Source organism: Varanus komodoensis, unplaced genomic scaffold (genome assembly GCF_004798865.1).
Source record: "Varanus komodoensis strain SLA01 unplaced genomic scaffold, ASM479886v1 scaffold131, whole genome shotgun sequence".
NCBI lineage: Eukaryota > Metazoa > Chordata > Lepidosauria > Squamata > Varanidae > Varanus > Varanus komodoensis.
The window spans coordinates 176,504-189,354 of NW_025335380.1; the positions used below are offsets into that span (position 1 = coordinate 176,504).

The following is a 12,851-nucleotide window of genomic DNA, read 5'->3' on the forward strand; positions in this document are numbered from 1 at the left end:
GGCAGGTAACAGTGTTCCATGCACTTCGGTGTTTAGTCATGCTGGCCACATGACCATGGAGACTGTCTGCGGACAAACGCTGGCTCCCTCGGCTAGGAAACGGAGATGAGCACCACCCCCTAGAGTCAGGCATGACTGGACTTAATGTCAAGGAGAAACCTTTACCTTATATCTTCTTTCACTCCCTTTGATGGTGGTCACCATACCTTCTTAGGCTTCCAAGCTGGCAGAGGCGGTGCAGTATTGGCATCTGTGAGTGGCAGGCAGGCATGTCCTGTATGGGGCCAGACATAGTATAAGGGGTGCAAATCTAGCCTGCTCTCTTTATCTTGTCAACACTGGGCTGCAACTGAGGGGCACCCAGCCTTCTCGGGGCTACCTCAAGACCTTTCTCTTCTGCATGAAGCAAATGGAGCTGAAGAGACAGACTGTCCCTGAATGGTAAACTGCCTCTCAAGAGATGCAGCCAAGGAACGTGAGGCATGACTTGAGATAGCTGGCAATTACATCGATCCTACAATAGAACATGAAGGCGCAGTACCATTACAGCTCCGTTATGACTCAATCAGTGTTTGAAACAAGGCTCACTTTGCAGCCAAGCAGCTTACCTTTAAATTTCCCTTTCCAAAAGGCCCCCGTGCTGAACCTCCTTGCTGCTCTATGCACCAGCATGATGCTGCCCGTGCGCTGTCCAGGCTGGAAGGCTCCAAGAGTTCAAATGCTCGCTTCACATCAGAGGACCTAGAAAGGGTGAAGTGGCTCTTGCCACAAAAGACAAGACTGAGCCAGCCAGCTGGCACTGAAGGCAGTGACTCACTCATATCTCCAGGAGAGTGTTGCCTTTGGCTCTCATTCCAAGTCTTTACACTCTCGAGTGAAGGTCAAAAGCCTCAAGGAGGAAGGGTGAAAGCCTTGGAAAGGAATGATGTACATGCTGTGATGCAGCAACAGCCAGGAATTTCTGGCCTTTGAAGGCAGAATTCAGCATCCTGAATTGATTACTAAAAATAACTTGCTAGCCTCTGTACTTGAAAAACAGGGAGGGTTGATCGAAGGAGTAATCACACCAGGCATAATGAATTAAGAGTTAAGTATCTCTGTGCAGATTGGTGTAGGAACTCCAAGCAAGAGGCATTCTTTTTGACTTTGCAGTCACAGATATGTGATGGAGGAGACATCATGTGGAAGGCATAACCTCCCACTAGCCCATGGGTTGGGACTGGAACAGGATCCGGCCAAGAGTCTAAAGCCATCTGGTTCATGCTGATGGCAGCTCACAGGGTAACAACTAAAGAGATGGAAGATTATAAAATTTCTAACACTGAGGTCTTGGAAATGAATCTGGGGCAAGATGCCATAGCAGAAAAAAATGTCTTACCAACTGAAAATAGCTAAAGACTAAGCCAATATACAAAACATGGCATGGTTTTAGCATCCAAACTTGATCTCAGATTAATAAGAAAAGGCTAAATAGAATGTTCTATACATAACAAACACCTCAAAGTAGCCAATAGATTCCACCTACAATCTTGTCTGTATGAGAAAAGAGGTATAAACATACTATTCTGCCATTAACATTTGAATTCAATGTGTTCTTTATTGTGTGAGCATTTGTTGTTCTTGTTTTAATAAAAGCTCCCTGCGTTCTCAATAGAAGGACCAGTTGAGCACAACCACAAAGTCACATGGGAATCAGAAGGGCTCTAAATGCAATATCTCAAATATCTCACCAGGGCTTCAGCAGGACTTGGGCAAGGAAGACAAATCTATGAGAGTTTTCAGACACACCTGATTCAATTCCCACTCCTGCTGAGGACTGAGGCTGATAAGCAGGGCCATCCAGAGCCCAACTGAAGAATTTGCTAATCTGCTTATGAATAGTCTTTTACTCATGAGGAGCTTTCTTCTGCGCCTGGCATGCATCACAGCTATGTTTCTGGTCTGCCTTCTGAGATGAGGAAGCTCCTTTGGGGCTGGGTAGTTACTCAATCCCTGTCTCAGAAGTGGTACTATCCTCTTGCGGGGAGGGGTCCATGAGCATCTACCTAAGGGCTTCCTGTCTCCCCACATGTGCTGCATCTCATGGAAGTTTACCTCTAGGACCCCTAACTCTTCCTCTGAAGACGAATGACACCCAGGACAGTAACTGCTCACTCTGGTAGGAGAGAGGCCATGAAATGCTTTTTTTAAGATGGTGCCTATACTTGTTTTTCTTGAGCACCTGTCCAAATATCTTGAAGCACATTTTTAATCAATTGGAATGTCTCTGTTCCTGCAGTTTCCAAAACCAGAAAGATTCTAGTGTAACTGGAGCTTCTCATCCACCCCATGATAATTGGGGTTTTATTGTTGGTTGGAAATTTCATTAGGATGCTGTGTTTTATTTTATTTTATATTGTCTTATTGTTTAACTGCCCCAAGACCATGGTAAGGGAAGGTCTAGAAAAGTTTTAAATAAATAAAATGATTAGAAATGCCATGGACAAAAGCCCCATCCAGGCCTTCTGTATCTGAGAGCTGTGCAGAAGAGAACTTCTCTGGCATGGGACCTGACATTGAATCCCCAACTACAGCTACTGCTTCAACCCAAGTCTTCCTTCTCTTTAACTCAATTGCCTGCCAGAGTGAAGTCCTGCCCCATTTCTCACTCCCCAGGGTGATAAGAGATTGGCACAGGAAAACTGACTTTTTAAAAATTATGCTTATTAAGTTGAAGCACAGAACCATCTCATGGACAGTTAACATAGTCAATATACACTATTAAATTGATGAGTGACCTATATATATTTAAAATGGAACAGCTTGGCAGCTTCTTGTGTCAGAGAGTAATTTACCCTTACTTCAGCATCTTTCCTTTGAAATGCTAAAAGCCTCAATTTGCACGCATCAAATGAAGAGTAACCAGCAGGTGAGAAGTGAAAGCAGAAAGGGAGGAGACTGGCTTGGAGATGTGAGTGCTACCTGGACAAATGTGTGTCTACAATTTTTGGTAAGCAGGTGGTAGAAGACAAGGCAGTAGCAGTTCATTATCTGTCACTTTAAATTAATCTACTGCTCACTCGCTTGCTCGCTCACACACACAACCTATGTAGATTTACTTGGAAAATAATTGCCACTACAATTAATAGGTCATATATCCAAAGAGGTGTACTTAGGATTGGAATGACCAAGAATCAAATGCCTATGCTTTGCTTTATTACATTCAGGACATTACCACTCTGACGCGGCCTGTCAACACCTGTGATAGTGTTACACAGAGGTATCTGAACCAGTCCGTAAGGTCTTCAGTTTCATGTCCCAGATAATGATCAGAAGGTTTCCTATGGGAGAGACAGTGCAGTATCATGTTAGTCTGTTGGATTTGAAGAAAGGAGCACTAGGTTCAAATCCTGTGATGCTCTCTGGATGGCTTTGGGCTTAATCGATCATGCAGGGCTCTTGTGAGCACAAAAGCCATGGAAAAGTGCCAGAGCAGGTTTGGATCTTTCTCTCTTTTTCCTTGAAAAAGTGCTGGCCTCGTCTTTCTTATTCCCTCCCTGTTTCCTTGGGAGGGAATTCCACTAACTAAAAGTGGATTACACATTTACAGCCACTTTGGCCCCAGAGAGCCCCACCGAGGCAATGGAGGGCCTTCCCTAGGCTGAGTGGGGGGTTCCTTTTCCCTTCCCCGGATCAGGTGGGATGCTCTTCACCAGGTCTGCCTCCTCCCTGCTCCTGTCTACATTGCTCAAGCAAGGCGTTACCAACCTAGCACCTTCTGACTGGCCTGCCTGATCTTTGACTGGTGGTGGATATTTTCCTCAATAACAAGTGAGTGCTTATCTTTACACAGCACTGAACAGCCTCCCACCAATGGCCCATGCTGCTCCCCCTCTCAGCACCCTAGAGTCCCCCTCCCAGGCCTGCAGAGTTTGCAACTACAGCTGGCATTTGCCCCTCATGTTTTTCCCCCAGCACCGCTGCAGCTAGGCATGCCTTAGTCTTCCCCCTCAACTGGGGACCCTTACAGTGGATGAACAGCAGATCCCCTGAAAGCCCCCACCAGAAGCCCTGCTCATGGCAGCCTGCCTACCTCAAATGCAGCCAACAGGCATCACTAGGGAGTCTCTGCTGGGAGAGAGAATACATGCAGCTTAGTCTGAGTCTCCAAATCTTGGGATTTGATTTGAAGATGAGAAGTTTAACCAACTTCTCAGGGTGTCCAGAAAGAGGAGTGAATTGCCATGATGAGATGCTAAACCAAGGAATTCATCTATTATCTGCTTAGTGTAAGAAGGAGTTCTGTTAATAGCTAACTTCCTTCTCAGTTAGGCAGTAGCCCTAAGTTACCAGGCATAGCCAGATCACGTGTCAACATTTGTCTCCACTGTATTTTTTAAGGTCCTCCATTTTTTAAGGTCCAGTATTCTCAGCATCATTCTGTATTATTTTACAGGTAAAACCAGGGAAATGCATACAACATCACAATTCTCAGACTAAGACTTGCTACCTGAGCTCTTCCTTACATATGTATGCATGCACACAGACAGAGAAAGAGAGAATTACAGAGTGTTGAAGGGTTGGCATGCCCATTTAAAGCATGTATGCAAAAACACACCTCCAGACTACGAATGCAGTCCTTCAGGGCTCTTTATCTGCCCCTGTGGTGTTCTCCACTGACCAACCCTCTTTTCCTCTGTCCTCACCCCCTTTCCCATAACTATGTATCCTTTGGTGCTTTCCCAGCTTTTGCGTAGTGTTTCTAAAAGGCTGAAATGTGTTCCTGTAGGCATCTTCATTAGCTTTAAGCACTTCAAGATAAGCTCCCATGCCTGTACCTTGTGCTTCTAGCCCTACCACATAGGTCTTTGGCCCTTCCTTCAGTGTCCTGGGGTGCTTGCTCAAGGCAATCTACCTCGGAGGCTAAAGTCCACACCCCTAATTTCAAGCTGTGCTGGAAAAATGCACTGCTTCAATGGGTTAGCCATCTTACCACCAGCTCCTTACCACCATCTACAGGCTCTTCTGCATCCATGCTCAGGAGGGAAGAAGCAATGATCTGGCCCTGCCACAACAATGACATCAGTCTTCAGGGGACAGTAAACCTTGTCTACCATACAAGGGCATGTCCCTGATTGCAAATGAAGGGGTGAACGGAATCAGTTGTACAGAACTATATTGCTAGTTATGCAGTATCCTTGTGTGAACCTGAATTGTGAATTATTTGGAGTGGTGATGGTAAGAATCCCAAATTGAAAAGCTGGGTGTAAATAGAAACATTTCACAACTATGCTAGCCATAGTTCAGCATATGGCAGGCAAAAGCATTTACATTTGGACATTTACATTTAGACAGGCCTTCCTGCCTTGTATGATGAGTTTTATGTCCACTGTAACTGTCACAATTTGTTCAACTGACTGGTGTTTTTATTGCTTTATTGATGTTTCACCTTCTTTTTATGTTTTGATCATTGAACTCAGCTGATCTCAGACCAGTGGGGTACAGGTGGGGATTCTAATATGAGGCAGTGACAGATGCACTAAATTTATTCGAAAATGCATTACATGAAGTTGTAGCGACTTCTCATCCAAAGGAAGCCAAGCCCAAGAATTGCCATGCCCGGACCTGCTTGGCACCTTTCACTTAATGGTTCATGAACTTTATTTAGCTTCTGTACACCTGATTGTCAGTCACTTAATGCCTGGCAGCTGGAAGTGCAAGTCAACTCCAGGAAAAGGCACTGCATTTGTGATGCTGTGAGGTGATATGGAAATTCTTTCTGTAGCTTCTTGATGGCCTATGCAGGCTTGTGTCTGCAAGAATGCATTTATGGTGCCATGGGAGCCAGCTCTTTGGGTTTCCAGCTCTATTAGTTTATTTTCATTTATTTTCTCTCATGGAATGCCAGGCACATTATCTCCTCCCAAACACAGAGCTGCTTAGCTTCAGCTAACTCATAGCTGTTTTCTGCTGATGGCCCAATTCCATGCCATGATAGCTGGAACCAGAACCAGAGTAGGAAGCCCCACTCTTCCTCTCTCTTTCTGCCACCTTTCTTTCCTCTTTCCCCACTTTCTGGGAACTGCTCACGCCTCCCTTTGTCTCCTTGTTTCTCTTCTTTCCTGCCCAACAGGCCACAGGAGAAAGGCAGATCACTTGGAGAGTTTTTGACATTAGGCTGCTGGCTTGGGGTTGCCCAAGCTTGAAGTAGATGCTTCTATGACAATTTGGTCTTTGCACCAAATCCTTGGACCATGTGGGAAGAGTGTCCACTGCTCATTCTATATCTCCATAGAGAGAACAGCCTAAAAGGCAGTTTGCCCCATCACTGTCTCCATGAAGTAGCACCTCCTAGAAGACTCCCTTTACCATAATAATAGAAAGAAGGAGAATGTGGCTAACAAGCTAGGCAGGAGCCCTGGTGCCCAGGGGAAAGCTCCCCTTCAACAGGAAAACACCCAAGCAGAATTAAAAATGCAAACGGATAAACAAGCCTGGAGTTAATCTCAAATTGTTTTACACTCTGTTTTATTAAAGTCAATGCATTTCCGTTCCTCTGTGCAGAGCCTAGTTCTGCTTAATTACCATGACTCAGGGAGAATGCTAATTGCGGAAGAACGCCAGTGGGAGCAGCAAGGAAGGCCCTCTTCTGACCTCTAGAGGCCAGATGGGAGAAGGAGTCAAGTTACTCAATACACAAGCCAAAGGAAGGTGCTGTGTAAGAAGTGCCAGTTTTTCCAGAGGTCCTTTTGGCAACCATGTCCTGTGTCTCCTCACTTGCAGGATGACCATATGCACAAAGAGCAAGGCTGTATTCTCTCTTATAGTTGTGCAGCAGAGAAGAAATCTGGCATGTGACATTGACTTATCTGCCAACTGACATGTTTCAGATCCATGCCATTTTTTCACATGGAAACAAGACCATGAGAGCATTCCCCTGTGTAGGCAGATTCATGTGCTCCCCACTCACCCACCCACAGACACACATGATGAGCCTGCATGAAAGTAGCTTATGAGCATTCAAGTTAAGGTGGTTTGCAAAATCAGGGTCCTGCTCATCTATGTATGAGCATCCATTGGGTCCCATGAATCATGCAGTTCTGTTTTCTCCTGCATACATTTTACACAACTCTCAAGGTTTTTTGTTGAAAATGCAACAAAAATGTATTTGAGAGGGTTTGAAAATTAACATGCAGGAACAGGCATGCTATAGAAATGTATGTTGGCAGTAGTGTGTAAATGACTTGCAGTTCAGAACCTCAGGAAGAGAGAAGCCAAGACAGCAGGAGAGATGGGAGAAGGGCCAGAGTTTGATACAGGATAGCACTAGAAACGCACAGGTGTTGTTACATCTATTCCATGAGTCATTGGGTGGCTTCAATTCTGCCATCGCTCACTAAGAAAACCAGGGTTGCTGTTGTTTTAACCAGAACCAATGCACTCTTCTGCTAATACATAATTAATGCAACTTAGTGTAAATACTCCCAATAGAAACGTGGCCTGCAAGTCTGTAAAATCCACAAGATTCAGGAAAAGTCAATCCACTGTGTCACCTGCTGGTTGGGTTCATACAAATCCAAACTCATTGTAATGCATTGCAGCTTTCTCTGACATCCCCAGATATGAGAGAGAGAAGGTAGCAAACACACATGGATTGGTTGGTAGCAAGTGAGGAGGGAAAAATGGAAAGGACAAAGATGCTGAGAGGCAGTATGGTGTAATGGTTAAGAGTAGGGGACTGGGACTCTGGAGATGCATGTTCTAGTCCCCACACAGCCGTGCAGATCACTGATGGGTTGGGGTCGTGATTTCAGCTGCATGAACATGATTAATTTCACGCAATGCTGAAAGGTCATGGAGAAAGAGAGGCACTTTTTCACACAGATGAAAGTTCCTCCCCTTACACAAATACATGTGCAGGGTGCATTGTTTCTGATTATTCAAACTTTTGACAGAGGCTTGCTTTGCATTATCCCTTCCTTACGAATGACTTCGCACTGTCTGAGCATAAATGTGACCAAATGTGGGAAAAGAACGGCGTAGCAACGGAGAGTTCCCCTCTGCTGCTTAGCATCTGTCGCTTGCCTGCCTCAAGAAGGCTGACAGTAAAGATAGTATAATAAATGGCAGTTCTTTGCACCCCGTTCTATACTCCATCCAGGGCTCGGGGCTCTTTCTTTAACCTCAGAAGCACTGGAAAGGCCAAGACTGGCACAGACTTTACCTGTGGTACTCTTGTACTGCCACAAATTTCCCCTGTCTCATTATTATTATTTTATGACATTTTAAACATTTCCATGACACAGAAGGGGGAAAAAGTCAATCCCATTTACTACTAAACCCGAAGGGGAGACGAATCCTTCTCAGTGAATTCTAATGCACTACAGAGCTGAGTGAGATGTGAGTTAAGCAGCCGCAGAGTCCCTGGCAGTGACGTTTTTCTTCGCATCAGGGAAGGCTGGTCTGGCAGGGGTTCCGTTCGAGGTTTGAGCCTGACTCGCGCTCTCTCTCTTCCTCTCTCTGAAAGTGACATCCTTTATAGATGAGAGATGAATGGGACTGGCCATCATTAATAGCTGATTGCAAGTGGAACTTATGCAGGACAAAAGTAACCTTGGTATTTCATCCTGTAGAAAACTACAGTAAAAGCAAGAGGCACTGCAGCAAAATAATGCCGTAAGGATGGAGCTGTTCTTGTACAACATGTCAGCCAGCCATGTCCATTTCCAGAAGAGACTCTTCCATTTCTCCTCTTCCAACCTGATTTGTTTTTATGCTTTTGTTTTCCTCTTCATTAGCATTCCTTGACAGTGAGCATTCACAGTCCTTATTCCAGCACTGTTTCATTCCTACCATTGTAACAACCATCAATAACTTTACTTAAATATGACTAATTTATGGTGGACAGTGGTTTCATACTCCAAAATAGGATGAATAGCAACTTGGATTATCAGTCTGGTATCCCCCGGAGTCCACGTAGGCTCACAGTGACTGCTTCAGTGACTCCATCCAGCCACCTCGTCCTCTACCGCTCCCTTCTCCTTTTGCCGTCAATCATTTCCAGCAGCAGGCGCTTCTCCAGGGAGCCCTTCCTTCTCATTAGGTGGCCAAAGTATTTGAGTTTCATCTTCATCTGGTTTTCTATCAAGGCAGTAACATGTGGTGAAACATGACTGAATTCCTATGCCCACTTCCATGTGACTAAGCCCCATTTTAATCATTGGAAAATGCTACTGGGACACACACAGGTTTGCCCTGCAAGGCTGTCCTACCACACTCACCTGAAAGTAGGTCTCACTAAAGTAGGTTACAGGGAACCTGTGCCCTGTGACCTTCAAACAAAAACACCTGAGCATTTCCACATATCAGGACTGGATTCCATCAGGAGTCTTGAACTGGCAACTTGAAAGTAGGGAAGGATGAGAATCCTGTTTGCAGGGAGTGAAAACTCTATGGATTTTTTTCCAGTTTGGCCCTGTGGATTGTATTTAATTTCACCCCTGCCGGCATTGACTGGATCTGCAAAACCCCCCTTTATTTAATGGAAGAAATGTGTGTGTGTGTGGGGGGGGGGAGGGTAGGGAGAACTTGACATTTGAGATCAGAAGTCTGCCTATCTCCTGTGCATCCCACAGAGGTGGATTTGCCTCCTAAAAATTCCCCTCCTTTCACTTTTGCTCACTTCACACACTACTTCATTGCATCCCCCAGAGTGGAATTCACCGCCTGTCAATGAGCAAGTCAGTTCCTCTCTCCTGCTTGGGAAGTGCGAGAGCACGGGGGGAAACAGGTCAGTGCTTTGACAAGCAGGCTGGGCTTAATGAAATAGTGCCCGAAGCCAAAACTGGCAGGCTACTGACCAGAGGGGGATGTGCCTTTCTAGCAGAGAGGTGGATTTTCAATTGTGCATACTTGCATCACAGAAACATAGAATCAGAGCGAGCCAAAAGGGGTCTCTCCAGCCATCTAGTCTGACCCACAGATCAGATTGCCTGTATAACAGAAATGAAGATGCATGCCATTTACACATATATCAAAATTCCCTTACCAAAATTGTGCAAATCACCATGGATGAAATAGTGAACCCGACAAAAGTGCTGCTTAATTATTGCTTCCTCCTCTATATATCTGCCAGGCATTCTCACAAGCATTTCAGGTTTCTTTGCTGCACAGTGAGGAGCTGAGAAAGGCTCTTCTTGATTACGGTGCCTGGCCTGTGAAATGTTCTGCGCATACTTTCATGGACTTTCTTTCATGGACTTCTGGGTATCACCATCAGCACTACTGTTTTGAGCACTGAATGTTGACTAGTTCTTTTAAGTAGTTCAATTGTTTTTGAATTGTTTAAAACAACAACATTGATCTGAAGCTTCACTCTTTTTCTGGGACCTTCTAGGGTGATGGTGCAAAAATAATATCAACAATAACGCTTTTTGAAAGGTTTCCAGCTCAGGTTGCTGACCTGACAATGCTCTACTCCATCTGCTTCGGTCCCTGCTTTACCCTACCTCACACCTTACTTGGGCCTTATTTGATGAGTTCTCAGTCTTTACCTTTTATGCTCTGGGCTAAGAAATATGAATGGTTCAGATAAAATATTAGTCAGTAGCTCCTGGAAATTGAGTCTCTTGACCCATTCCATAACCAGCAGAATATTGTCAAATAATGTCTAGAAAGCAGACCTTTTCAGTACTGGCCCCTACTGTATGGATGTGGTTTGGGAGGTAGGCAATGCTATTGTTATTTATTTCATTTCAGTACCACTCCACAGCCAAAGCTTTGTGGGGGTTACAACAATGTTGTGATCTTTAAATGACTTCAGAACTTATTTATATATACAAGGGATGCTGGAGAGATCCACAACAGATGCAAAGATGTTCTAATTTCTCTGAAAGTGACTACTGAATTTTTAAGGCAATTTTTTTTGCAAATTTGAAAATTTGGAATTTTGAAGTTCAGATTTGCACATAGACACATGATAGCAAGTTTTGGAAAGAGAAAAATCTGATTCCATTAATAATCAGGCAACAAAACAGAATTAACTGGCATTCCATGAAATCCAGATGGAACAGATTTTATAGAAAAACATACACTCTTAGTTTATGCAAGTTTTCCATTTTATTGTTATTTATTTTTTAGGTTGCAATGGTTTATATTTATGCAGTACAGAATATTTATTTTAACTGTGGTTTTCACAATATTTATAAATCACTGTATTCAGTGGTTTATAAATACTGATTATATATGTTATTCCAAAAACTAGTCATACTAGTTAATAAAACCATGGGTGTGTCAAACTAGGCAGAAACAATAATGGGAGGAACAATCTTACACAACCTAGCCAAACCTTGGTCAGTGAGTGTTCATGCTTCCCCACACAGAAAGATTGATAACAGTGCTAAAGGATCTACAAAAATTCCACTTCTCTTCAGAAGCCATGCAAACTTGTCCTGAATGTGAATGTCAGCAGAAGTCCTGTTTGATCACAGTAAATATATGTTTCTTTTAAAAACACACAGTTTGATACAAAGGTTCACTTTCATACCCTTGTCAAGGGGGTGCAAATATTTAAAAAGTATGCACAGAAATGTACATTTTCCTGCATTGAAAGATGCCTTTTCCCCATTTGAACTAGCCCCCCACCAAAACTAAAAAAAAAAAAAAAAAAATGAAAAGAGTGAACCAAAATCTAAGCACTCTCCCAAGAATTTCAGTGGGCTGCACCAGAATCCCATCACTACAAGAGCTGAGCCAAACTTCTCAAAAGATATTTTTCTCTGAATATTTCTGGCAAATTTCTTTCAAGATTATCCACCATTGTTTTGAGTAGTAATTAATGTCCAAGTTTGGGGCATTGTGGAGAATGAGGCATGGTAGCTGGCTCACTGAAACACTTGCTACTGTCACCTTCAGCGGTATCCATACTCCTCCACACACACACCCCACAAAAAAGTGGGAAAGACAGAAAGCATAGGGAGGGAGGGAGGGAGGGAGTGTTAATGCCACGGTTAATGGTGAAACCCATCCACAACAAACTGCTGACAGAAATTGAGGGACACTGTTCCCCAGTTCCTCTGCCAGATATTAGCATGGAGTATTTTGAAGGATCATTTGGGGATAGTTCAAAAAAAATGGCAAATCCTTTCCCTTTTTCCACAGGTTGTCCTAACATACTGGAAGGGAGGGAGGGAGGGAGGGAGGGAGGGAGGGAGGGAGCAAGGAAGCAAGGAAGCAAGCCAGCCAGCCATCTTTGAATGCAACTAGTACAAGACAACTGGGACTGAAACTGTCACCACCCCCAAAGAAGCAGAAACAAGAGTGGCCCATTTGTTGGCTGGTTGGGAAGTGAAAGTGCTCGCTGTTCCACAGGAGTCTCTGTTGACGGTGGTGGGATGCCTTGGTTACTGGCTGCTCGCTGTCTGGACTCCCACGTACCCTTCACTGGCCTCTGCCGGCACTTTCCCACGTTCATCTCTAGGGGTGGGGATGTGACTAGATGTCCTTGTCGAGCTCTGAAAAGTCTCCTTCCTGGTCAGAGCAGCTGTCAGTGTTATAGTCTACCTCATCCCCACAGGGAAGCTCATCATCTGTCTCCACACTGCAGTTGCTGCTGCTTCTGCCAGAAAATCACAAAGAGAGAGAGAACCAGAGGTAAAAATGGAGGTGAGAAGTCATGGAGCATTGTAAGGCATCAGGCAGCAACACCATAGATCCCAGAGTAACTGGACAAGATAGAACATGGCAACAAAACGTTGGCTTAAGTTGTATATTTTAAAGTTGCCATTTTACTCCATGGAAATCCCGAGAACTAGCAATTTATTTTTGAGGTGCTCAATGCTGTGCATATTTCCTTGGGGAGGCAGGGAAAGGAG

The 12,851-nt window shown here is 44.2% G+C and overlaps 1 protein-coding gene and 1 long non-coding RNA gene across 4 annotated transcripts in view; both read right to left on the minus strand.

Annotated features, from left to right (window-relative positions):
* Nucleotides 1-710, minus strand: part of LOC123019601 — a 39,698-nt gene extending 38,988 nt beyond the window's left edge. The window contains exon 1 of the long non-coding RNA XR_006413941.1: nucleotides 609-710. This is a non-coding gene — a long non-coding RNA (uncharacterized LOC123019601). The remainder of the gene's footprint in view (nucleotides 1-608) is intronic.
* Nucleotides 711-3,178: 2,468 nt separating this feature from the next.
* The window catches only part of LOC123019599 (cytosolic carboxypeptidase 4-like), a 342,822-nt gene continuing 333,149 nt past the window's right edge, over nucleotides 3,179-12,851 (minus strand). Inside the window, exons 9-10 of one of the 3 annotated variants that reach the window (XR_006413940.1) lie at nucleotides 12,415-12,595; nucleotides 3,179-3,320 (exon numbers count right to left, since the gene is read on the minus strand). Coding sequence is in view for 2 of the 3 variants with exons in the window: in XM_044422594.1 (XP_044278529.1) it covers nucleotides 12,472-12,595 (124 nt within the window). In the remaining variant the exon portion in view is untranslated. Of the gene's footprint in view, nucleotides 3,321-11,085; nucleotides 12,596-12,851 lie in introns of those variants that run through there. The other 2 variants (XM_044422596.1, XM_044422594.1) reach the window with 2 other exon arrangements.